The following is a 26223-nucleotide window of genomic DNA, read 5'->3' on the forward strand; positions in this document are numbered from 1 at the left end:
GGCAGCTAGCGGATCGTTAGGTAAGATTAGATGAATGTGAACATTTATGTTTGGGCCTGAAATCGCTGATACCACCTTTAAGACATGCTTTTTTTGTGTGCGGTAAATGTTGCAAAAAACAGTAAATTGACTAGTGCAAACCTTAGTAAACCACCTTGCATGATTCAATTAAATCCTCTCCTCCTATAAATTTCACATCTGAAAAGGAAACTCCTACAAATTTGATTTTTAACGCCAAAAGAGCTGTTAGTAAATCTGGCCCTTTGTCTTTTTGAACAATTCATCAAGTATTTTATCATTTAAAACCTACTAAACATCTTTTTTTGTTAAATGTTTTGTATAAAGTGTGCACGGTTTGATATTTTGTCATCTAATGCAGTGACCTTCACACATTTTTAAGTGTGGCTTTTCTAAACCACTGTATATGGAAGTAATTCAGCACGATGAATTCATCATATCATTTAGGCAATATATGACAAAAAAAAAAAAAAATCAGTCTGACTATTTATATGGTCAAAGAGCAAGAAAGATTTAGTTTTCACACAGTTCTCACATCTGGCACAACAACAGCTAAACTGTAAATACATGATGGACACCATAAAACAGCTTGATTAATATCTGCCAGATAGCAGAGGGCAGTAGTTTCATAGATTATCAGCTCATGTCCAACAGTTCAACAGTTCAGTTCTCTTCATATTGCTTTCTCCTTATTAAATGGGAACCTGCAGAATTTACCCCCAAAAGGCCCCTTCTAGAGAGTTGCGGCTCACTGTGATCCAGCCAGATGTAAATGGAAAGTGGCAGCAGAGATATGCGAGCATCTTCCGTGTTGTCTGAAGGTGAGTTCACTTCTGTTTTGGTAGCGGAAAGGTTAACGGCCTCCGTTTCTATTGGTCATTGGTCCTAGGCACTGCGTGGATCTCCCCCGAAGCCTGCAGAAACAACACGCAACGCATTACACACACAAACGTATAACGCTGCTGGAATGTGACAGATGAAATGAGGCAGTTTATTCACACGCTCAAGTGAGAGGGAAACACATCTTTCAGGCTGAGAGACTTTTATTATACCGCCTACTTGAGCACAGCTCTGTATTCTAATGTCTCTCTCTCTGTCAGGATTCTCTCACTCTCTCTTTTAGTCAACCTCTGTCTCTGGCTAATTAAAGAACTGAAGCAGACGTGACAATGATAGAACAGTTATATCACTCAAGAGCAAATGCGAGATGACTAAAGGAGATTATTTACATATTGTGAGCGCGAACACATGCACCTAAAATGAATACAGCGACAAATTGCTCCAGTAACCCAACAACGCCATAAGCTTTAAGAATCAAGGCAGAATTACAAGCATTAGTGAAAAGAATCTGCTCTATTTAATAGAACCTTCAGGGTTAAGTAAACAAAAACTTTTGTGTACTTGTAATTATCTGTGAAAGGGTTGCAATTTATATTTGTTTTCATATTATAACAGGAAAAATGTCTTGAAATCATACACCCGAAGGGCGCAATTTGTGCCGGAACAGGTCAGAAATGGATCAAGCATCTCTGCCATTTGATCCTCCACTTAATCATGTGAATTCCTCACAAAGGCATGACTCATGATTCATGAAAGCTTTAAATAATAATGTTTGCTGTCAATAACTTGCAATAATTATGTATAATTTGTTAATTATGTATAAGCATACAAAAGCACACATGCTTGCAGGCTGAGTTTGATGCACCACGACTCTCCACTGGAGTGTGTTTACTTTTAATTGCTAGCTAAATGAACTTATTACCACACTAATTTACTCTAATGCAAGATATTGAAGCCATCACTGTAGTAATGTTATTTCAATGCACCTGCCATCCTAAACTACAAATGAGTATGTGCATCGCAACATCCAGTAACTACATCAGAGCAATAAAACTCATTTGTTATTACTTATGTAGTACACTGCTATTCAAAAATTTGGGGTCGTGAGATTTTTTAAAAGATTTTTTGAAAGAAGTCTCTTATGCTCACCAAGGCTGCATTTATTCTATCAAAAATACAGTAAAAACAGTAGTATTATAAAATATTATTACATTTAAAATAACTTTTCTGTATGAATATTAAAATAAAATTTATTTTTGGAGATGGCAAAGCTGAATTTTCAGCATCATTGCCCTCAGAAATCATTCTAATACACTATCAATGTTGAAAAGAGTTGTGCATTTGTGATCAATTGAAAAGAACAGCATATTTTTAGAATAGAAATCTTTTAAATATTATAAATGTCTTTACTGTCACTTTTGAATAATTTAATGCATCCTTTCTGAATAAAGGTATTAATTTGTTTAAAAAATCGTACTAAACCCATACTTTTGAACGGTAGTGTATATCATATAAGTACTTTGAATGTTATGCTTGAATAAAGAAGATATGAGGGGCTTTTGATATGAGGGGCTTTGTTTTATTTTTAATTTCAATGACCGTATATTAACCTAATTTTATATTAACCTAATTTATTTTGCTCTGCAGGGAAAAGAGCATTCAATCTGCAAATCAATACCACACATAGCACATTCCATTCACCACAAAACAATCTCATGCCAAATAATCCATTTGTTGTCTTCCAGAACAAAAATCATATGCCCTATAATCAGTTGGCATGTGCTGTATTAGTTCAGTGATCATAGAGAAACTAATACTTTTACTCAGTAAGGATGCATTAAATTGATCAAAAGTGACAGTAAAGACATTTATAAAAGATTCGTATTTCAAATAGGCTAAATGCTGTTCTTTTGATCTTTCTATTCAACAAACAAACAAAAAAAAAAAACAGTTTTTAACATTGTTAATAATAATCAGAAATGTTTTTTGAGCAGCAAATCAGCATATTAGAATGATTTCTGAAGGATCATGTGACACTGAAGACTGGAATAATAATGCTGAAAATTCAGCTTTGACACCATAGTAATAAACTACATTTAAAAATATATAAAAAAATAAAACAAAAGTTTAAAATTTTAAATTGTGATAATACTTTAACAATATTACAGTTGTTAAACTGTATTTCTGATAAATAATAAAGAGACTTTCAAAAACCTGAAAAACATCTGACCCAAAACTTTTGAATAGTAGTGTACATTAAGTGATATAGATGCATTAAATTCTGCTGTTTCTTTTTTTAACCGCATGTGAACAATTAGGATTATACTAAGAATCAACTGCATTTTCACAAGTTCACACTTACATTTAATCAGACAGAGTAATGAACATGCATATTTGGCATGCTGTCCGTGAGAATTTGGCCCGAACCCAGAGTAGCCTGCCCTACTCCGGTCATATCCCTGACCCTGGGTGGGAGAGGAACAATCGAGAGGAAAGAGTTGGGGGTGGTGGAGTGATGCTGAAAAACTGTCGTAGGATAGATGTAAGTCGACTATATATAAAGGCCAGCTCTCATGCTGATTATGTATATTATCTGAACATGCTCCTCCTGAACTTTGTTAATAAAACACTTAACACCCTATTGGACAGCAAAAAAAAAAATACCAGAATAAAATGCAATCGCTTTACCTTCTGAATCCTGTTGCCTTCGTTGTTTTGGAGTATGTCACAAGAGTGTTTCACCCTTTGTCTTATTAGCCTAATATCCGTCAACGGCAAACACTAGAATTCCAGTGGACATTCTTCCATGTTGATTCCCTGTGAAAAAAGCACACAAGAAGGAAGTTAACTTTATCGAAGAAGGATTAAACATTGTTATCAGCACCTTTTAGGAAAGAGTTAATGGACTTCTGAGTCTCAGTGTGAGTTTTGAGAGGTGTAATGCAAGCCACGACACCTCAGACGGCAAGCTTCCATGTTAACGCCTCGAGAATAACAGCTCGCAAATGTGAGAGTCAGTGCAGGCACCAAACTAACACACATACTCTATAATAAGAAATCATCATAGACAAGCCCTTCCATGACACAGGGATGCTTGAAGGTTTCAGAGAGACAGAGGACCGAGTATGGAGGGAATCGGGCATGATTTATTTTTGTCATTTTGTCCATATGCTTGACATAAAAGCTTGTGGTGAGGAAAACAAACAACAAAGTTGCTTTCCAAACAGCAATGTTGCCAGATATTTAATTTTATGTTAAATTCATGTATGTTTTTAATTTATGTACATGGTCTAGCTGGCAAATTTAAAGTGTTTTTGAACGTTTGCACAGGAATACTTTGTCGTCTGAGCAGTGGTTGTTCTGTTGCATGGACCCGTCACTTGATGGCAGCACTGAGCAACAAGTCAGCAAGGACCTATTTGATTCATACCAGTAAAAAACAACATATCAGGTGTTAAAGTTTTAGTTCCCCGTAAAATATAAATGATCCCATTATTTACTCACTCCATCCTATATGACTTTCTTCTTTCAGCCAAACACAAAGGAGTTATATTAAAAAATATCCTGGCTCTTCCAGCTTTATAATGGGAGTGAATGGTACCTTAGATTTTGAAGCCCAAAAAAGCGCATCCATCCATCCATCATAAAAGTAATCCATACGGCTCCAGGGGGTTAATAAAGGCCTTCTGAATTGAAACGATGTGGTTTTGTACGAAAAATATCTATTTTTATTATTTTATAAACTATAATCACAGTTTTCGGGTAACGGCCGTACACAAGTCGAGTTCCGGCGTAAGAGTGACCTCTGACTCGACGCATGACGTATGTAGGAGTAGCGTAAGCTTAGATGAGAGTAGACGCCTCTCACGGTTCAAACAAATTGGACTCGGCAACAAACTCCCACATTTCTCTTCAAAAATTCTTCTAATTTGTGACGGGTGTTTTGTTTTTCTTGCATTCATCAATACGCCATATGTCGGGTCAGAGGTCACTCTTCTGCCGGAACTCAACTTGCGGAACTCGATATTTAAAGTTATAAATATTGATATTTTTCGAACAAAAACGCATCGCTTTGCTTCAGAAGGCCTTTATTAACCCCCTGGAGTCGTACGGATTGCTTTTATAATGGATGGATGCGCTTTTTTGGGCATCAAAATCTAAGGTACCATTCACTCCCATTATAAAGCTGGGTGGAGCCAGGATATTTTTTAATATAACTCTGATTGTGTTTGGCTGAAAGAAGAAAGTCGTATACACCTTGGATGGATTGAGAGCGAGTAAATGATGGGATAATTTGACTTTTTGGGTGAACTTACCCTTTAAGAATCATTAAAAATAAATTGAGCAATAAACTAGTTGTTTTCTTTCTGAATGAGGTTAATAACAGTCATGCTTGTCTTCTGTTTCTGCTCTAATTCTAGGAGACAGAAGAGCACAGGTCTAAAGCCTGAGAGTGATTGTCTGTGACTGAGCGTTTGGAACGTGTCTGGCGGACTGCCGTGCGTCCTCTTACACCCGTCAACGGGAGTGTCAGCGTGAAACCTCCGGTAATCAGCTCACGCTGCACCTTGCGTTCTGTTTTCTCCACAGGAGAACGAAATAGGGAACGCCTGAGTGAGCCCATAACCTGAACAATCACGCTTTGACAGCTACAAAGGAAAAGCACCCGAGCCACGGGCGATAACAACAATCCACCACAACCTACTTCGCGCTCTGGAGTCATGCAGGCAATTTGCATGCACAACATTTCGTGCTTTTCTGTCTGTCTGTCGGTCCGTTTCGCCAATATCAATCGTTTTCCACATGCAACACATTCAGTCATTTGTTAAAGATTAAAAAATGGAAAGATGTGGGAGTGCATCAGCTCTCGATGGTTTGCAAACCCAAGGTTATGCAAATTATTTGCAGAATCTGTTTTACATTATTGTATAAAGGATTCAGATAGATCCTTTTCTGATCACAATTCTCGCTCTCTATTTTGCCAGTCAGGCTTTGTGAACCATCTGGAGCGTTGCTCTGACAACGGGGGAGGATGTCATGGTAACATTAACGGGGGTTACCCAGGAAACCGTAGTCGCCATGGAGACTGCATCACAAGGCGGACTCAAGGCGCGATCTCTCTCAGTCTTTCAGTCTCCGTTCTCGTTGTCTGCCATTCCATTGAGTCCAACAGCTTTTTTTCACCGACCATCCAAACCATCTTTTCAGCTGCTTCTTTTTTTCATAATTCAAAACCACAGTGACGTCTCACTTTGAGGGGAAAGCGCGAACACACTATTTTTAGGCTCGATGAGATTTGAATTTTACATAATCTGGAGATGATTATATCTTCTATATATAGATGACTATATAAAATAAAGATCTATTTCCTTTCAATCAGTACAAACCAATTTCATTTGGTACAGGCAAGTCAAATTCAATAGACACACATTGCTTTGATTACATTATTAATAAAACGAATTGTTTTTTTCACATTCATTGAGTCTGTACTGGGTGATTCTTCAATTAGGGGAACTTTTTGACTATACTTTTTGAAAACTTTTTAATCTATGTTAATCTATGCTATTTATCATGGAATAAAGCTCAGATGGCCTTGATAACCTTGAGAAAAAGTTAGTCAGTTATGAGCCAATTAACCTAATTTAAAAATACATAATAAATGGATTGTTTCAGAATTAAAACAATATTTACACCTAATAGAAATCCACTCTAAGGTCATGATTTCTTTAACTCTAAACTCTAACTCTAACTCTAAAAATTAATGATATTCTGTCACATATTATCATAACCAAGTAGAAACATTTTCTTGGAAAGACTAAAAAAAATTCTGTAGTGACAGCAGTATTGGGGACAGCAATACTTTGTTATAAAAAAAAATTCTAATTTTACACATAAATAGCAAATTAATAAAAAATATGGTTTATTTTAAGTTACATTTAATATAGATTTATGGTAGAAGAGAAGTTAAAAAGTCATCGTAGGAGACAATTCTGGCAAATTAAATGAGGAGATCAACAGTGCTGGTTCCGGAAGTATTTTTTCCATTCATTTTTCCCATAGGAATTTTTAAAAAGGCTTTGTTACAGCATTATAAGCCACGAAACAGGCCAATTAGCTATGAGGTGAATCACAACACTACAAACTTTAATTTGAAGCAAAAAAGTTTTTGAAAATCTGACAAAAATACAGAAGTTCAAGACTGTGTACTTAACGCTTTAGAGATGGAAAGAACTACAATCCCATGAAGCATTGCGAACAGCATAATCACATATTCAGCATAAAAACAATGGAAAAGTATAAAACTACACATTTACAAATGTTAATATATATATATATATATATATATATATATATATATATATATATATATATATATATATATAATTATTAATTTTTTTGTGCAAAGTTTATTGCAAAATATACTTGTACATACAAACATTTAAGTATTTTGAGAGCTTAGAGAGACTGATTCGATTAGTCATTCGCAGTGTTTATTGGAGTGGGCGGAGCTAAAGAGCCATTTTGGTTCATGTTACTTTTTTCGACTCACTGATTGGTGTAATTTTCTGTACAGCATTATGGGTAATGTAGTTTTTCACCCGGAATTCAGGCATTAAACACGATTATTTTAAAAATAAGCTGAAATAATGTGGGCTGGCAGTTTCAGCAGAAGCTGAAATACTATGGATTAACAACCTCGTAGCTCACAGTAGGTCAGTCAGTTTCTTGTTCAAAATAAATTTCCCTATGGAAAAAATGAATGGGGTTTTTACCTCTGGAACCCGACTGTTTCACCCTATTAAAGAGATCTATTCTTTAAAACAAGGATAGGATTTTTTTTTTATATAAAAGTGTTTTTCTTTAAAATCATCCTAAATGACAGAAAAGTTCCCCTAATTGAATCACCCATATATTCAACAAAATACATATGATCAACACAGCATTATCTTCATTTTGTTCACATTAATAGCGACACATATTCGGTTGTTTCACTTTGCCACAAAACGTAAGATATTGCGAATACTAATGTATTATGATGACTATATGTTAACACTGATAACAAACGCAGACTTACGAGCACAATATATGCAGTGTGAGTGGTGCTTCTTTTTACTCCCTGACCTGAACCTTATCCTTTGTGCTGTAAACAAATGCAACACGTGAGTCGGAGTTTGGCACCTTTCTACCAAAAAAGAGCCCTGATTTACTTCAGTCTAATATGCTGGCTTGTCTAAAACATGTAGGGTACAACGGATCTAAAGGCCATCGGGGGTAAAAGGCCCTTTGATTTACTTACTCCCAAAACTCTGAAAAGCAACAAAAACTACCACATTACTTTCCTAAACACCTGTTGATCTTAAGTTTTGCTGAAGCTGATTTAATCTATAGTTTTTCAGTACCTGTTGAATAAGTGTATCTTAACCAAAAACTCTGTTACAGAAGGTTGATGATGCTACCTGTAGTCCAACCAACTGTGTTCTGTAATTGGGAGGTAATAGTTTTAATTTTGTGAAAAGAGGGCTAATATTACTGTAACTGGTTCAGTCACAATGTGAAATATGACTGTGCTTACATTGTAGTGCCATGAAATGCCAAAAGTGAGTAAATAAACTAAAAAAAGCTACATGGTTCGCTGAAGTGATCATTTTGAACAAGTATGTACTTAAATGTACACTAAAATAGTGCTGTCAGATCAATTAATCTTGATTAATTGCATCTAACATAAAAGTTAGATGCTTTTTATGTTAGATGCGATTAATCGCGATTAATCGATTTGGCAACACTACTGTAAAAATCTCTTGCTATATCAAAAGTATTTGCATATGGTGACAAATTCTTCCCTCTAGTTGCCTTTTAAATCAAAACATACTAATTGTTGCATTTACTTTATACAATTTAAGTTTCTCCAATAATAAACTAATAATAATAATCTTTTCACCTGTCATGTACTTTGGGACCAGAACAAAAAAAGGGGGTCTTTTAGCCCCGTCGTACCCTAATAACACGGCACCTTACATTTTCAGCGGTGCCATCATGATGATTGTTGTAAGACTGTCTGGCACTGCACATGATTTACACGTCTGTGAAAATCTTTTTAATATTCACACAGTTTTGATTGTTCTGGTTGGAGTAGTTTGTCTGTTTGAAAGCACTATTTATTCCTTCCTCTACGACCATATATTCCGATTTACTGAGTGAGGATGTGCTCTGTGTCCGTTTCAGATCTTCTGTGGAGTTGAGATGCTGACAGCTGCCGACGTGGAGGTATTGTGCATGCTCTTCCCCATCGGTTTCCCGGTGATAAAAGTAATTGAAATTGGACACAATGACAGGGACGGGCAGCGCAATGGTCAATACGCCAGCGATGGCGCACAAAGAACCCACAATTTTGCCTCCTATGGTTACTGGATGCATGTCTCCATAGCCGACAGTGGTCATGGTAACCACAGCCCACCAAAAAGCATCAGGGATGCTGCTGAAACTCGAGGAAGGGTCGTCAGCCTCCGCGAAGTAGACGGCGCTGGAGAACAAGATGACCCCGATGAAGAGAAAGAAGATGAGGAGTCCCAGCTCCCTCATGCTGGCTTTTAGGGTCTGGCCGAGAATTTGGAGGCCTTTGGAGTGGCGAGAGAGCTTGAAGATGCGAAAGACCCTCACCAGACGGATCACGCGGAGGATGGCGAGAGACATGGCTTGCTGACCGTTGGCCTGGCTCTCAGCTAACTCCGTCCCCAAAGTGATGAAGTAAGGAATAATAGCCACAATATCAATAATATTCATGATGTTTTTGGAAAAAGTAGCCTTGCTGGGACACGCAAAGAATCGCACGAGCAGTTCGAAAGAGAACCAGATGATGCAAAGGGTCTCGATCACAAAGAAAGGGTCTGTGAAAGTGCTGGACACAAAAGGACCAGTGCCATTTACAATAGGCGAGACAGGAGTTGGGTCCTTGTCATCCCTAAACTCGGGCAGGGTCTCCAAACAGAAAATAACAATGGAAATCAAAATGACCAAAACAGACACAATAGCAATGCCCCTCGCAGGACCAGAGCTCTCTGGGTACTCAAACAAAAGCCAAACCTGTCTCTGGAATTCGTGGTCTGGCAAAGGTCGCTCTTCTTCTTTGATAAATCCCTCGTCCTCGCGAAATTTCTCCATGGCTTCCTCGCCAAGTTGATAAAAGCGAATTTCCTCCGAGAAGATGTCAATGGGAACATTCACGGGTCTCCGAATACGCCCCCCTGATTGATAGTAGTACAGGATGGCATCGAAGCTCGGTCGGTTCCTGTCAAAGAAATACTCGTTTCTGAGCGGGTCAAAGTAACGCATCCTCTTTTTCGGGTCCCCGAGCAACGTGTCCGGGAACTGGTTGAAAGTTTTCAGCTGGGTCTCGAAGCGCAGTCCCGAGATGTTGATGACCACTCGCTCGCAGCACTCGTGGTCGGGCTCGTATCGATCCAGCGACAGGTGACTGGGCAGCGCCGCGCTCTCCTCCAACATGTTATCGCACGCGACCACTGTCATGATGTCCTTCTCCGTCTCCGCGTACCCGTGGTTGTCGGCGTTGTTCCCTCTGTGGCTGGCTGAGGGTGAGTCAATGAGGTTGTAGTGGTCATCCATACAGGTGAGGAGACGGAGCGGCAGAGGGCGACCCGCCTCCCCTACCTAACATCGGGTGAATTGAGGGTTTCTCTGTCGCGCGCTCTCTTTTGCTTCTTAACACACTGTCGCCGCCCCACGGAGCTTTATAAACACATGTCTACTCCCGCCCACGGCAAACATATGCCTGACACATTTCCAACACTCGCCCAATCGGAGCGCAACGAGAAAAGATAGTCGATTCTCGGCGCGCGCGCGCCACTGTGTTTTGCCTTGCGCGCATTACGCAAATCATTCACATAAAGTATACAAAATACGACTCAAGTTTAAATAATTGACCATTACCAAATAAGTGCTCTCCCACACAGTGTGTGAATCATACAAAGACTTTTAAGCAATGTATGTTTTTTTGTTGTTCTAAGGTTCTTTTCTTGCAACCAAAATCTTTTACGTCCTTAGGACATGTAACAGTCACCTATCTTTACAAAACTAGCCAGTAACGTTTTTTGGTGATTAGCCTATATAGTGATACATCTCGTTTTCCCATTCGATACTAAACGTAACTGTTGCAATGTGTACTTCCTCAGGCGAGCGCGATTTCCGAGTTTATTTAGTTTGATATGATAGTTTTATCTTCTTGTAAGAGTGCATACCGACAAATCTGTCATTATCACTTGCAAATGACAAATACAATAAATAAAAATGTAAAAAATCTAGAAACTAATTGTGTCTTAGAATCTCAAATTGGTTTAAAAACAGATCCAGACTTCGTAGGATTCTCATCGCGCAACAAACGTCATGTACGTTGTCAGGATAAAATGCCATTTGATGTATTGTTTACAAAAGGAAGAGTGTGTTGAAATGATGTCAAATGATGTCATAATAGGCTGTTTGCTTAAACGACGCAAGTGTGCTTGTTTTATAATTTTTGCAAAAATAGCTTAGCGTACACAATTACTTCCGTTTCTATACATTATGATGGTTATTATGACTTAACGCATGAATTATTGTCTTGTGTCTGAACGTTCCAATGAAGACACCGGAGCTCTCCATGGTGCTGAAGATGTGCGCGCGCTTCAGCGAGCACGCGAGGGAGGAAAACGTGTAGAGACTGACCTGTATCTGCTGAAGAAAATCACATCTTCGCAATTAGACGTTTATATCACGATGTTTTATCAAATTATCAAGGCGAAAAGAGTCTGGTGAAAAAAAAAAAGAGAGTAGTTGGTAATACTTTATTTTACAGTGACCCTTACACATTTTACATGTAGTTATTATAGTAATAACAGTCAATTATGCATAGTTACATGGAAATAAACCGAACCTTAATCCTAACCCTACAGTAATTATATAGGAAGTACATGTAGTTAATTACTATTACTTAGTACTTAATTGTATAATTACACTGAAACAAGGAAACCTCAAAATAAAGTGTAACCACACACACACACACACACACACACACATGCATGCATGTTGTGTTTTCATGTTTTATGGGGACATTCCATAGACATTTTATACTGTAAATACTCCATATTCTATCCCCTAATCCCCTAAAACCTACCCATCACAGAAAGCTTTCTGCATTTTTACATTTCAAAAAACATAATTTAGTCTGATTTATAAGCTGTTTTCCTCATGGGGACAAACAAATTACAGAGAAAAAAAAAAACTTTCTCACAAAGGCTCTTTATTTTGCTTAAATGCTTTTGGTAGTGTTCAGTAGAACAACCTTCGCCACTGCAAAGTCAATAAAAGCACATTTATACAGAAAAATCTTTTTGCAAGGACAGATAGATTGAATTTGCTTTTTCTTCAGATTTGAGAAGAATGATGTTGTGAGCCTTGATGTGTCCCTTGCACTCAATCTTATCTTCAATGAGTGGTTTGACACGCAGGGAGGAGAGGGTAATACAGATACTCTCTTCATATTCAGCCTTCACCATCGTCATCACAGAGCTGTTAAGATGGCAGCTCTCTCCTACATTTCACCCTCTCTCTTCATCTCGTTCAAGCACATACTGGTCCTCAACTCAAGTGGGAACTTGTTTCCGTAATTGCGTTTCTGTCTGTGTGTCCTTGTTCCTGAGCTCATGTTAAGCAATCCTCATTTCTGATAATGGAATCCGTTCTCCACTGTGATCCGTAGCTGGTGTCTGTCATGATTGCACAAGCAGGGATTGGCTAGCCATTGATTAAACTGGTTATTTGCACAGCATGAGCCATCAAGAGAGCACAGGGGTGATTCATCTTTGTAAAAAAAGAGCTCAGAGTAATTAAATATTTATGAGCATTTTTGGTTTTGCCCTTTGTATGAGCCTGCAAATAGTAATGCATTATTAATCGGAATTTAAAGTGAAACTATTCTTTAAATGACTGGTCGGGTGGCTTTAGAGATGAATTCTTGCAAAGCAAATGCAACAGAAAATACCACAGGGGGAGGGAAATAAAATACAGATTAAGTACTATGAGACATTGTGTCTAGACTGTCCAGCAAATATTAGCTTGGTGAAATGTAAGGCCTCTGTGCCACTAATTTGCAACTCGCTGGTGAGCAAAAGCAGAAATCGATGGGGGTTTGGAGTCACTGATCAGGAGGCTAAGCTGGAGATCATTACATGTTCACATTGGTCAAGGTCAGTGCAGGATATAGAAATATTTTCAGGACTGCCAGCAGTCAGAGACAGGCCTAATCACAAAATAATGGCAAAAGATCTGTGTGGATATCTGTTGAATGTATTTTTTTTATATTTTTTTAAACTATTATGGCGATGATCCTCAAAGGCTGGTCAGTTATCATCTACGCTATTAAAAACATAGGTTCTAAAAGTGGGTTTTCGCAGCAATGGAACAAAAGTTTTGGGTTCCCCAATTTAACCTTTCAGTGAGCAGTTCTTAAAAGTAACCATTTTTCTTTCTGTGAAGAACATTTTAATGATCTAAAGAACCGTTTTTTCCCCCACTATTTTGTGTAATGGAAAGGTTCTGTTTAAGGATCTTCATGGAACCATTGGTGCCAATAAAGAACCTTTATTTTAAAGAGTGTATGATACTGTGTGTGGTATGGAAATAAAAAAAGAATGGCATATTGTCTTGAATGATTGTTTTTTTATGTATTATTTTTAGAAAAAATCTAAGAAATTATATTTTGCAGAAGAAAGAAAATGAAGCCTATTTTAGGGTCATTAATATTATTTTTGCATAGAGACCATATGTTAATGATAATTAAGCACATTTCCCCCCAAATTCTCATTATTGTAATTATTCTCAGTGGAGATTCTGATGAAAAAAATATTTTTTTGCAATACAATGATTTCTTCAATTTAAATCAATTAATTTAATGGCAGAACAACATGATATTTGAACGCTTTAAATAATATATTATGTTTTATTTAAATTACAATGTTAAGATTGGGAGTTGGATTTAATGAAAATATGTCACAATGCCAATGAAAAGTCTTAATTATCTTAATTATTTCATTTTCTTTTAGCAGATATAATTATTTTTCTCTGATTTTGGCTGAAAATTATTTTGTGAGTCAAACCTAACTCATCTTCTCTTTTTATATAGAATAAAGCCTCATGTTTTGGCAATATTATTGAATGCATCTTCTTTTCTCACCCCTGCTAATTAGGCAGTGCTACCAATCAGAACATCTGCTGCCATGGTAATTAGAAAAACAAACACACATCAATGACTTGGACACCTATTTCCATGGGAGTATCGCTGACACCTCCTCAACCCTGCCAACCATTTTAACCATGGGGAAATATAACATACACACAGGTATGCTCCCATATAGGTACATGCACACACAAACTTACAGTTGCTTTGAAAACAATGTAACATCTCACGCAGAAAAATTGCAATTAGAAGAGAATGAGCAAGCAAAATGATGCGCATTGTTCTTTGTAATAATGGCATTCATTTGTATGTGTTATTCTTGTTAAATGAGAAAAGCAAAACAAATAATTTTACACATCACCAGTCTGGCATTGATTTGGATTAGCACTTCTAATCCACTTGAGTGTGCATGGCCAGTTGTGGGGCTTGTTGTAATATATGGGGTAAGTCGTCACAATAGGATCATGAAAATTTAGATAAAGTGTAAAATTTTGGCCTACAGCAATTGTAATCGTAAACATTTAAAAGATATGTGACAACTTATGTATTTCTTAAACATGAACAGACTTAGAGAGAGAGAGGATGGAAAATGGTCATAAAAATTGGTCAAATTTTTTTTTTTCATTACAATTGGTCTTCAGAGGGGGAATTTATTTTATATTGTATTAATATACACTACATTGTGCAGTAAGAATTTTATACTTTTATTAAAAAAGGATGCATTAAATAAATCAAACGTGACAGTAAAGACATTTATAATGTTACCAAAGATTTCGGTTTCAAATAAATGTTGTTTTGAACTTCCTGTTCATCCTGAAAATAAAAAATAAAAAATCATCACACAGTTTTCACATATTAAGCAGCACAACTGTTTTCAACATTGACAATAATAAGAAATGTTTCTTCATGTGACACTGAAGACTGCTGAAAATTCAGCTTTGCAATCACCGGAATAAATAATATTTTAGAATATATTAAAATAGAAAACATTTATTTTAATATTTCACAATATTACTGTTTTTATTGTATTTTTGATCAAATAAATGCAGCCTTGGTGGGCATAAGAGACTTCTTTCAAAAACATAAGAGAGATACGAAGGGTGAAGGTCAAAGGGAAGGAGAAGCCGTGGAGATGAGTGGCCGTAACTCGTCTCTCTTTATTTCTCTCCACACCTCTCCTCTTTAGGGCTCTGTCAGTGTAAAAAATAGACTGAGAATAGACTGGTTAATCTCGACATGCCCTTGGGGGGGCATGTGTGAATGCACCTCCCGTAACGTTATCCTGACAGTGGGTCTGTTTGAGACACACTCCACAGATTGTCTGCATGTGTCTTTCATCCATTCTTCCACAACGTCAGCGAGAGTTCTCTACATGCTTCTGTTGCCAGAGGACATCGACTGTTTCAGTTCATCAGCTGCAGATGTCTGAAGAATGCTTGATGTGGAGTTCACATCAGTCAACACGCACTGAACAAGCAGGGCAGCGGATGAGATTCATTTGAACGTCTGGCATTAGGCATGTCAATGAAAATCATTCTGCGGTTAGTAGTATGAAAACAAACAGAAGGATGACATTTCCTTTATTCTGTGGCTCAAATAAATATTAATTTCGCTGCTATTTTCTAGAGAGATGTTTTGTGGTGACTCATCATGACTGACACTTATTTTCACTTCCAACAATAAACCAAAGATTCAGTTGAGTAATATTTTGACTGCTGTGTGATAAACATGCCAATATATATATATATATATATATATATATATATATATATATATATATTTCCTACAGCAGAACCAAAGAAACGCTTTCCATGTTTTTGGCATATTAAACAAATATGTTGCAATGACTCTTGCATACAATAGAGTTGGAGTAGATGCTGTATTTGGAGGTTAGTGTATTGAACGTGTTATAGTGTTATTGTGTTCCTGGGTGTTGTTCGTTCAGCCAATTAAATATTGAAAGTATCAATGTTCTTTTTACATATTTTCAGTGCACAGTGTTTTTTTATAGAAGATTTTACAGATGCTTTTATTTGCTGTAGCTTACAATTCATTTTAGATTTGCTCTCTCATACACTACCATTCAAAAGTTTGGGGTTGGTATGATTTCTCTTATATGCTTAACAAAGTTGTATTTATTAAAAAAAATTAAAAAATACAGTAAAACCAGTACAAATATTTTTAAAATGTATTCTTTTATCAAATAATTCATTCATTCTTGTGATGACAGAATTTTCAGCATTATTACTCTTACTCAGTCTTCAGAAATCATTCTAATATACAGATTTGCTGCTCAAGAAATATGAATTAATTTATTATTATCAATGTTGAAAACAGTTGTGCTGCTTAATATTTTTGTGGAAACCTTTATGCGTTTAAGAAACTACAAAAGAAACTAAAATCGAAATATTTTATATCAATATAAATGTCTTTAATGTTAACTTTTGAACAATTTAATGTCTTTGCTGAATAAAATGTTCATTTCTTTCAACAACAACAACAAAAAATCGTACTAATCCCAAACTTTTGAAGGATAGCGTAATGGGGCCTGAGGCCATCAATCTTTAAAAATGTCCATTATGAAAATGAGTAAAAGACATGTAAAGATACCTTAAAAGTCAGTGTACTTGTGTCTATTGTCATTGACATCAAACCTAATGCGGAAGGTAGCATTTTTAGAGAAAAAGCTATCCAATGGCTTCAGAATGCTTGCAATACAGTGCACATTCTGTAAAATATCTTCTATGTTTGGAACGACACAAGGGTGAGTAAATGATGACTTTTGAATAAGTTATCCCTTTAAAATTGTATTATATGATATAAGCAGCCATATAAAGTATATATAAAGCCAACAAGCAAACCTGTTCACTGGTGTAAAACACCTAAAACACTTTAATAAATGTGCAAAGTGCTTCAAAACAACTGGATCGTTGCGCCCCTCCCCCAATACTCCTAATGCTTCCTTTAGGAGCTGTCAGACAGGCAAGCCTAGACACACATGCAATCTGCTCTACAGGGGGAAAAAGGTTCCCCTACCCCCGTGTCTCATTTATCACACCAGGTGTTCAATAAACACACACACACATAGACACACAGGTAGACAACTTGCCCTCCATACACTGCAAACCAATGGAAAAACAAACACTCATGGTGGTTTGCAGTTGGCATACATACATACTACAACATCTATTTATGTGCACAAAAAAAAGCCATGCACACACACACACACACACACACACACACAAACACGCACGCTCCTGCATAATACATGCGCGCACGCTCGCACACTTATAACCCATAATCCACCCACACAGAAATTGAGAAGGGTTTTCCCCTGGTGCAGAATTAAAGAGCTCACGCGTTCCCAGCCCCCTCTTCCTCTTACCTCTCCCTTCCTGCACCTCGGAGCTGGGAAACACTGGCAGCTGAGCACCTCACAGGGCGTATTCATTATGTAGAGCGAGATTACCCTGGACACGCTCTATAGGCTTCCATAACATAAATACATGCCCTGTGTTTATATCACACATAACAAAACTGTTCTTTTTTTGCAGTCTATGGTTTATATGCAGATGGGTGAGGTTATTGCCAATAACGTTTTAATACCATAAAAAAGAACACATGCCCATACACAACAATTATGGTATAGCACAGTGAATTATGCAAAAAGAGCAGGGCTGGTTTATCATAAAGGAAGCTAAGTGGCAAGCTGAGGAGACCCGATAAGAAAGAGAGTGAAAAAAGCATGAAATATTTCCTTATACAAACACTTTTTTTAAATTTCTGAAGGAAATGTGCCGGTTTGCACGTACAAACGTCAGCACCAGGATGCTAGGCTGCTGTGGGTGGGTGCCAGGGATTTTATTTCAGTTTTTAAATTTATTTGAGGCTTTTTACAGTTCAGAATCCTTATGATATATACAACATGGCGTGATCACACCTAAACTGTATGCTAAAAGTGTGTCTGCGTGGGTCTATAGCAATACCCTGCACTAATGAAACCAGAGTGCTCACAGCTGGCATCAGGTAATGTGTTAATATTGGTAATTGAGGTGAGCTGTGTGAAATGTTATCTGAATGGACTTTCTCCATAAAGAACTGATTGCAAGGAAGGCATCAGGACTCCCACTGGCTCCAGTTCCTGAACTAACGCACTTAAAAAACAATCTCAGATCACTCTTCAGGTTTCTGGTTAATATAATGACACATTTGAGATATGTTGTGCAACTTGGATTGATCTGTGGATTATTACTGTGGCATATTGAACTGCGTTGAGATTCTACCGCATGTTCATAACAGCTGTGTGTACTGTATTTTATATTGATCAAATGTCTTTTTGCATCTCTGTCATCTTGTGCGTATATGAATTTCAATGTGATGTTTAAGAGAGAGCTTTATAGCATGCTGTTATCACTGGCTCAGGTTAAAGTAGACTCACCTGATTTTATTTGAAGTGTTTCAGATTACACTGAAATCAATCAGTATGTGATATTAATAGCAGTGGGAGGAACCAAATTGCCTCTGAAAGGAAGGTAAGGATTGCCATTTAAATGATCCAAGCTTTCATATCCTAACTAGGTCAGGCAGATGACATCAAATGTTCACCACTTCTGTTTGTGTCTGTGGGTGACATGTATCGATGCTGTGATGTTTTCTGGAGCCAGTTGCTAAAAGCCATTATGTTAAGACTGTGTCTAAAGAACTAGTATGACCAGCTAGCAGTCAGGCTGCATTTACATAACTCGACCCAATTCCGATTCGTTCCTCCCATGTGGCACAGATCGGATATGACCCACGAACGTGAAACGTGCATTTGCGTATGCCATGTTAGTGGACGGTTCGGAAGTGGACAGCAGCGAACACTGCTACATTCACTCAGGCTTCAACAAGGGCTCTCCTTTTTTTCCCTCTGCCTTAAGAGAACAATGTCTTGCTGACCATTAAAGATTGTGCAGAAAGCTTGTATTATCATTTCGTCTGCGTCCATTACAAACGGCGCCATTCTTACTTCCTTTCCGGGTCAGTGCGTCTACCTTGGGTTGTTTCACCAAATGTAAATGCAGATATGGGATAAGGGTCACTTTAACAAAAAAGAAGTAAGCTGTTCGTCAAAAAAGAAAAGAAAAAAAAGGATATAGTCAAGTATTGGAATTGGGCATCTGGACCTGCAGTGTAAATGAGGCCTTAGTTAGGGATAATCAGTCTTACTTTTTGGTATTAAATTAGACCAATCTACATTTTTATGTAACTGACTTCAAAAAGTTCTGAACAGTATAATGAAAAAAATATGATGACTAACTTGAAAGAATATTCTGAGCAGTTTATGCAACCGGCCCCTGATTAAATGCATGAAAGCCCATTGTGGGAGACCTGTAATCTAGATGCTGTGAAACTGTCAAACCTTTCTTTTTTTTCCTCTAATTATTAGAGAAAAAAATTATAATTATATTTTCTCCAATTATGTTTTTCTCTAATATAAATACACTACAATTCAAAAGTTTGGAGTAGAAACGAGTTTCAAAAGAAACACGACAATGTATAAAAGGCTCCATTACCTTGTATCTTACGTTATGGCCCCGTAGAAGCAGTTTTTGTAAATATAGGCTAACGATTGCATCATAACCACGCGACTCTCTGTCGCACAGTAGAGAAATTACCGTATGGACAGGAGGAGAAGTTTGCGGGCAATCGGGGGGACGGGTCCGTCTCTGCAAGTTTCGGAAGGGAATGATTCAGATTTCTCTTAGCACAGCTACTAGAAGACAGACGGGTTGCTCACGTCACATCCACGTCTTCAAGCTCCGTTTGAGTCTGCGCAGTACGCACAGCCATCAGGAAGTGAGTGCTTCTAATTGACTTCACTTTTCGCCATTGAATCCAATTGGGTCGCTGTGTCCATTTCTTTTACTGTCTATGGTTCACACGGATCCGTGAAAACGACTAAACAATGTTGTATTATGCTGCCAGGCCAGTAGTTGGCGATGTCACTTTGTAAAGAAACCCTATACTGAACACATAACATATGTACATGCGCATGGCTCGTTTTTGTCATAGACAGTAAAAGAAATGGACACTGCAACGGTGCAACCCCATTGGATTCAACTTCAAACTTGCAGATTCAAACTTGCAGAGACGGAGAGTGTGAGTCCATGAGCTAGGAGCAGGAGAAACTTTTGCTAAGTATTCTGATTAATTATTTTGTCATTTTGCCTCCATGTCCCCCCGCGAGCTTCTCCTCCTGTCTATACGGTCATTTCTTTACTGTGCGACAGAGAGTCGCGTGGTTATTACACAATCGTTAGCCTATTTTTACAAAAACGGCTTCTACGGGGCCATAACGTAAGATACAAGGTAATGGAGCCTTTTATACATTGTCATGTTTCTTTAGAAATAAATAATGGACAAATGGAGTCTTTAAACGCCTCAGATGTAAAGTTATTCGCTGTCAAAGTGACGCCAAAATGAATGGGAGTCAATGGAATGCTAACAGCAGGTGATGGTCTGCTAATCAATGGCGGCCCCTGGGAAAGCTTCAATGTTTTCCGAATGATTGCCCCCCTGGTGTGAACGGGGATCATTTTGACAGGTGTTGTCTGGATGCGGAAAATGCCGTTTTTATTACATCGTTGTGGGTTAAACGTACCCTTAGACTTGGTGAGCATAAGAAACTTCTTTCAAAAACATTGTTACCAACTTTTGAATGGTGAGCCACGGTATGTGTGTATATTTGCCTTTGTTCCTTCTCTAGTTAATTTTAAGTGGTTCTGCGGTGTGACCATGTGACCAACTATTTCCAGTAACCTCAATTAGTATAAGGTCATAAAAGCTCAGTGTATATTAATTATAGAAGAAATAATTTTTAAAGAACAGCTTTAGTGAATTCTTGCATGTCACACCACAGGATAGGCTACTACAGAAACTGCTTGATTTAACATCAACTATAAAGGAGGCTTTTTGGATTTGATGGTTTAAGGGCATGAAGAATGAGACAATTAAAATGATATGAGAGATTATGTTGCGTCATTGTCCAACCCATAAAAGCCCTTAGATAATTATTTGAATTGACTGTAGTGAAATGTATAATCCTCCACAAAAAAAGGAATACAAATCCTTGTAAGAAAGGCACAATGAATACAAGCACCACAAATGATTTTGATTCCATCTTAATGATTTTAATTTGGTTCACTTCGGGATCTCTCTCAAGTGGAGGGAAAAGTGGGTTAGATCTCAAGAGTCGACTCCGTGTTCTAGAAGCAACATGGATATTTTTCTTGCACGTGAGTCTTGCGAAATGTTTATCTTCCGGTGAAAATAAAACCGTGATTTAATGAAGTTCTACGCTAAAAATAATGAAACCGACATGAAGCATTTGAAGCTGCATGCAATTTAAATAATTCCAGCTTTGTTATTTTATTTACAATAGAAATGTGTCTGTATAATGCATCAAGAAATGTTGTCATGCACAATGAGACCCAGACTCAAGACATAGCAGCAGAAAATCTATACAGAATGAAGCATTCCCTCTAATGTGAGGTGCATTATAAATAGTTTGCAACAATGCACAGCACTATAAGGATCTATGTCACATTAGTATGGACTTTGAGGTGCATTACAAATGCATGCGTTATGCCATCAAAGTATACCTTAAATAGAAAGTAGTACCAGAAGACATGCTTTGTCTTTTCCATTCTAAAGATATAAACACCTTAATATTTTTATATAAACATGTTTAAATTTTTAACAGTGTCAACATTAATTACTGTGGAACAGTCAGATTACTTCAGTGTCCTTAAATACAGCAATTGTATCTGAAGATTAAACAAAAATTCAAAGCAGAAAGGAACTGAAAAATTGAATAACAGTAACTGACAGCTAGGGCACAGTGACACAAATGCTTGGTTTGTTGCTTTTGAGGTTAGTGCATGTTACCGTAAACCTGAAACATTGAAGTGAACATGGTTTTGTTTGGGAAAAGTTGGAAGATCCGATTCTCCATTCGAGTCACAGAAGCCACAGGCCGCTTGGTAATTATTGCAGTCGTCTCACTTTCCACCCATGCTTGAGTTACAGCTAAAGGGTGAACAAACTAACTATAGAGGCCAGTGGGCTTTGGGTTGGATGAGGACGCCTCATTTTTGGGCTGTGTTCCAATCTGTTTCTGCACCCATTAGGCAGCATATGAGGATTTGTTAAATGTTAGAGCAGAGCCATCATCTGACCCCTGGAGTCATCAGGCAACGAAAGGTCACTTCCCTCCGTCTGTTAAATGCCACGGAAATGTCATTAACATAAAAATGGACAGGAAGTAACTGAACGGGTTCTAGAATGCCATTCAGAATGGACAGTTCAGAATCCTCAAGAAAGGAATCATAAAACCATTTTAAAAGTCTGTTCTTTGGTTGGAAATATACAGTAACTCTCTCTTCCTCTAGTCTACAGCATTCTCTCTTTGACATCCAATGCACAGTTTTTAATTTATAAGTAAATAAATTTAGCTGGCAGTCAATAAAGTGATCTTAGTTTTTTTGTGTATGAATCTTCTGATTTATAAAAAAACATGACAAAAAATAAATAAATAAAATAAATGCACGTCTTCTATAAATGAACATCTTAAATTTCGATATTAAAATTCATTATGATATTATTCCTTTTTATATATTTTAATGTAATGAAGAAAAACATCTCATTAAAAGGTTGAAATATATATTTAAATAAAATATTTGATTATTTCTTGAGAATACAAAGTAGTCAAATGGTGAATATTTGAATGAATGAATGAGTAAATAAATAAATATTTTTGCAATGGAAAGTACATTGATAAAACTTATAAAATAATGATTAATGCAATTAATTTGTACTCAGTGGTTACCTAGCTTTACATTTATGGCATCAAAACATTTTAAGGTAAGGCTTTCAAAAGCTGATACGCATTTCCTCAATGATATTTGCTTCTGATACTTTGCTTGTTTTTCTGTATTTCAGGTGCTGATTGGTTTTGAGGAACTGTAATGTTGATCTGCTAGATTTGAGGGTCTGGAATTGCATTGTTAATCTCAAAGGGCTAGAGTGATGAATGGAGGAGAGGAAGGTAGGAAAGCCCAGTCAGGGAATCCTAATGACTTTATTGATTGTGACACAGACATGTATAAGAGCCTGACATCACAGAACGCCATCAGAGTTCATCTCCAAAAAATTGCCCACAAATCTCATCTAAACGACTCTGACAAATGATTCTTTACATACAAGTAGGAAGGAGCTCACAGCACGCTACAAGATGCAGTTATCCAAATTACTGAAGGAGACATTAACAATGGAGGCATAAATTACTAGATTAAAAATGTAGTCTGTTCAGTCTGCTCAGTAAACCAAATCTGCAGAACATTCTGGTAGCTGTGAGACGAAACATCAGAGCGCTGCAAATCTGGGATGTTTATAAATGCACATGGCTAAATGTGTCAAAGCCTAAATTTCCCAGCATGTTAAGATTTGAGAAACGAGCGTCCCCATTTCCGCTCCATCCCCCCAAACGATCCCCCTCCCAGCTGTAAAATCCCATTCCAGTGTGCCTGTGTGCAATTGCCTCAACCCAGTGATTTATGAAAAGGAGGAAAAATCTCTGTGCAGATGGGACTGAGAGGTTAGAAAGAGGTATAAATATTCCTGATCACGAGCAGGGACGTATTTAGCTCCCCCCGAGGTCCCTCCGTAATAGACGCTATGTCTTCTACTGCCATTAACTCATAAGAACAGACGTGGCTGCATGTTACAGGGACAAGGAGAGCAAATTACGTGGAACCTCTCACGATCACACCTGTGTACTATTCTCTAGCATAACCTGGGTGTCGTTATTGTCACCTTCACTGTTAGAATATTGACACTGGGATTGTTTTCTGAAAGAAAAGCGCTAGTTGAAAGCACAGCTGTCCCTTTGTAGTGCGAATTGAGTCTTTGTTAGTGATTCTGTTTGATGATTTCTAATTGAAAAGAACATATCACAGTGTTTTTTCATTGTGTATGAAAAGTTCATGCTATAAAATCAATAAAAACAACATGCACGTCCTTTGAAATCCTTCGCGTGCAAATAATAACCGATTTAAATCTAAATCATCGTGTGAGCTGGTTTGCTGTCTACTGTCTATAACATCTGCATTTATAGGCATTTTAACGTTATTAAATACTGTATGGCTATCTCACCTCCAGATTTATCTGATTAGTTCATTGTTTTACAACTGACACTGATCCATGTCAAAAGTTGAACTATTGTTTTACAACTGACACTGATCCATGTCAAAAGTTGAACTATTTTTAACAAGACACGTCTACTGCATGTTTACATAGACCATCAATTAAAAAATAGGGCAGATGGTAACAAGTGGAACACTCTTCATAGCCCCTTCTAAATGAGTTTAAAGTCACCACGAAATCACAATTGAAAATTCGTGATTTATCCATGCACATCATTTTTAAATTCATGATCCCTCATAATCTTAAATCAAAAACATTGACTTCATATTCCCTTCGCAACGACATCTGATTGTACGGACAATAATCCCTTCTTTAGCAATCTGTCCACTCACATGAGATTGCAGCAATTATAGCAAACAATCCAATCAATCCCCAAATGGACAAGATCAAGCCTTATTTACAAGTACATGTAAGGGATAATCCACGACTAGCTGTGCATTAAACGATTTTAATATGCGACATGGAGGTAAAGAACCGCCCGACACTGCAGATTGCAGACAAATTGTTTAATGCACACGATTATCCCGCGTATACCATGGTCATTTACCAGCATTGACAAGTTAAAGCTGTCACTGATGTTTGTAATGCTAAATTTGACTGGAAGGGTTAAAATTATGGTTATTTTTTCAGCTACCATTCGTTGGATCTAGCATTCTGCCCACTTTAAATCAGATACAGAGATGAAATGCAGTAATGTGACATTTATTTGACTAAATTATAACATTTATTTGAATGAATTAGTCTATCGAGAGAGAGAGAGAGTGAGAGAGAGAGATGTGTGTGTGAATTACCTTTCTGTGCAGTGTCTTTCTACTATCAATGAAGCTGTGAGTTTAATTACTTCAAAAACAGCGACTTTACAACCTTTTTTCAGTGTAATATAATGTAGTGATTCAGAAGCAAAGTTAAGAGCTCCGATCGGCACATAGCTGTACATTAAACGGTTTTACTGCACCCCTTCCAGCCAATTACAATTATATATATAGTATATTAGAATGATTTCTGAAGGATCATGTGACACTGAAGACTGGAGTAATGATGCTGAAAATTCAGCTTTGCATCACAGAAATAAATTATATTTTAAAGTATATTAAAATAGAAAATTGTTATTTTAAATTGTAATAATAATTCATAATATTACAGTTTTTTTTCTGTATTTTTGATCAAATAAATGCAGGCTTGATGAGCATAAGAGAATTATTTAAAAAACGGTACTGTGTGTGTGTATATATATATATATATATATATATATATATATATATATATATATATATATATATATATCAAATGCAGTTAAATGTGCTCTATAAACATACTTTGACTTGACTTGACTACAATGCCTTAAACTTATAATTTCAAGCTTGATAGCTCGCTAGGTTTTGGAACAATTAATTATAAATATTTCTGAACTGACTTTGCAGCTTTCACAGTAATTTCACTCAAATTATATCTCCTCTTTGCTTTAGTTATTAGAAATCAACAGCAACACCTTTATGAAATCTTGCTAGCATAAGTGGACATGGGTTTACCATATTACATTATACACTGACCTGTAGATGGGATGCAAGTGGAAGTCAAGCTTAATTAACTAATTAATTGAAACTTCCAGCTGCTGGTTTGCAGCATCTGTTGCATCTGTTGCAGTCTCCGGTGAGAATTAATGTAGGCCTACGCTCTCTGCTAACAAGCCTTTGGTGGGTCAAATCCGCTCCCTTTAGAGGACTTCAAAAACATTATACATGCATATGCAATTTGCAAAGTATGTTTGGAAATACAGTCATCTGTTAAAATGAAATGTTCATCAGGCTGGTTGTGTTAATAGCTTTATCTAATTTATGTATGTGTTGCTGCCCTGGTAAACACTGAAATGGGGGCAGTCCAGTCAGTGTCCAAAA

At 37.1% G+C, this 26223-nt stretch overlaps 2 protein-coding genes across 6 annotated transcripts in view; one reads left to right on the top strand and one right to left on the bottom strand.

The window, feature by feature from the left end:
* Positions 1-355: 355 nt before the first annotated feature.
* kcna3a (potassium voltage-gated channel, shaker-related subfamily, member 3a) lies at positions 356-10633 on the bottom strand. 4 transcript variants are annotated; one of them, XM_079884935.1, is made up of 4 exons: positions 8854-10633; positions 3547-3675; positions 3221-3317; positions 356-932 (listed from the first exon to the last, which is right to left on the bottom strand). In XM_079884935.1, exon 1 carries the CDS (start codon positions 10477-10479, stop codon positions 8932-8934), a length of 1548 nt encoding a protein of 515 aa, XP_079741061.1. In that variant the 5' UTR covers positions 10480-10633; the 3' UTR covers positions 356-932; positions 3221-3317; positions 3547-3675; positions 8854-8931. The 4 variants fall into 4 exon arrangements, 2 of the variants coding, with proteins under 2 accessions (XP_079741061.1, XP_079741060.1); XM_079884934.1 differs by lacking the exon at positions 3221-3317; XR_013822642.1 differs by lacking the exons at positions 3221-3317; positions 8854-10633 and adding an exon at positions 5919-7087 and having other exon boundaries at positions 477-932.
* Positions 10634-12286: 1653 nt separating this feature from the next.
* The window catches only part of ngfb (nerve growth factor b (beta polypeptide)), a 75121-nt gene continuing 61184 nt past the window's right edge, over positions 12287-26223 (top strand). The window contains exons 1-2 of one of the 2 annotated variants that reach the window (XM_079884361.1): positions 12287-12366; positions 14094-14245. The gene's annotated coding sequence lies outside the window, so the exon portion shown is untranslated. Of the gene's footprint in view, positions 12367-14093; positions 14246-20659; positions 20738-23065; positions 23172-26223 lie in introns of those variants that run through there. The other variant, XM_079884360.1, reaches the window with a different exon arrangement.

Source organism: Squalius cephalus (genome assembly GCF_949319135.1).
Source record: "Squalius cephalus genome assembly, chromosome: 10".
In the NCBI taxonomy this organism is placed as follows: domain Eukaryota; kingdom Metazoa; phylum Chordata; class Actinopteri; order Cypriniformes; family Leuciscidae; genus Squalius; species Squalius cephalus.

Coding starts and splice junctions, on each gene's coding strand:
- kcna3a (XM_079884934.1), bottom strand. CDS start 10,479: ATGGATGACCACTACAACCTCATTGACTCACCCTCAGCCAGCCACAGA.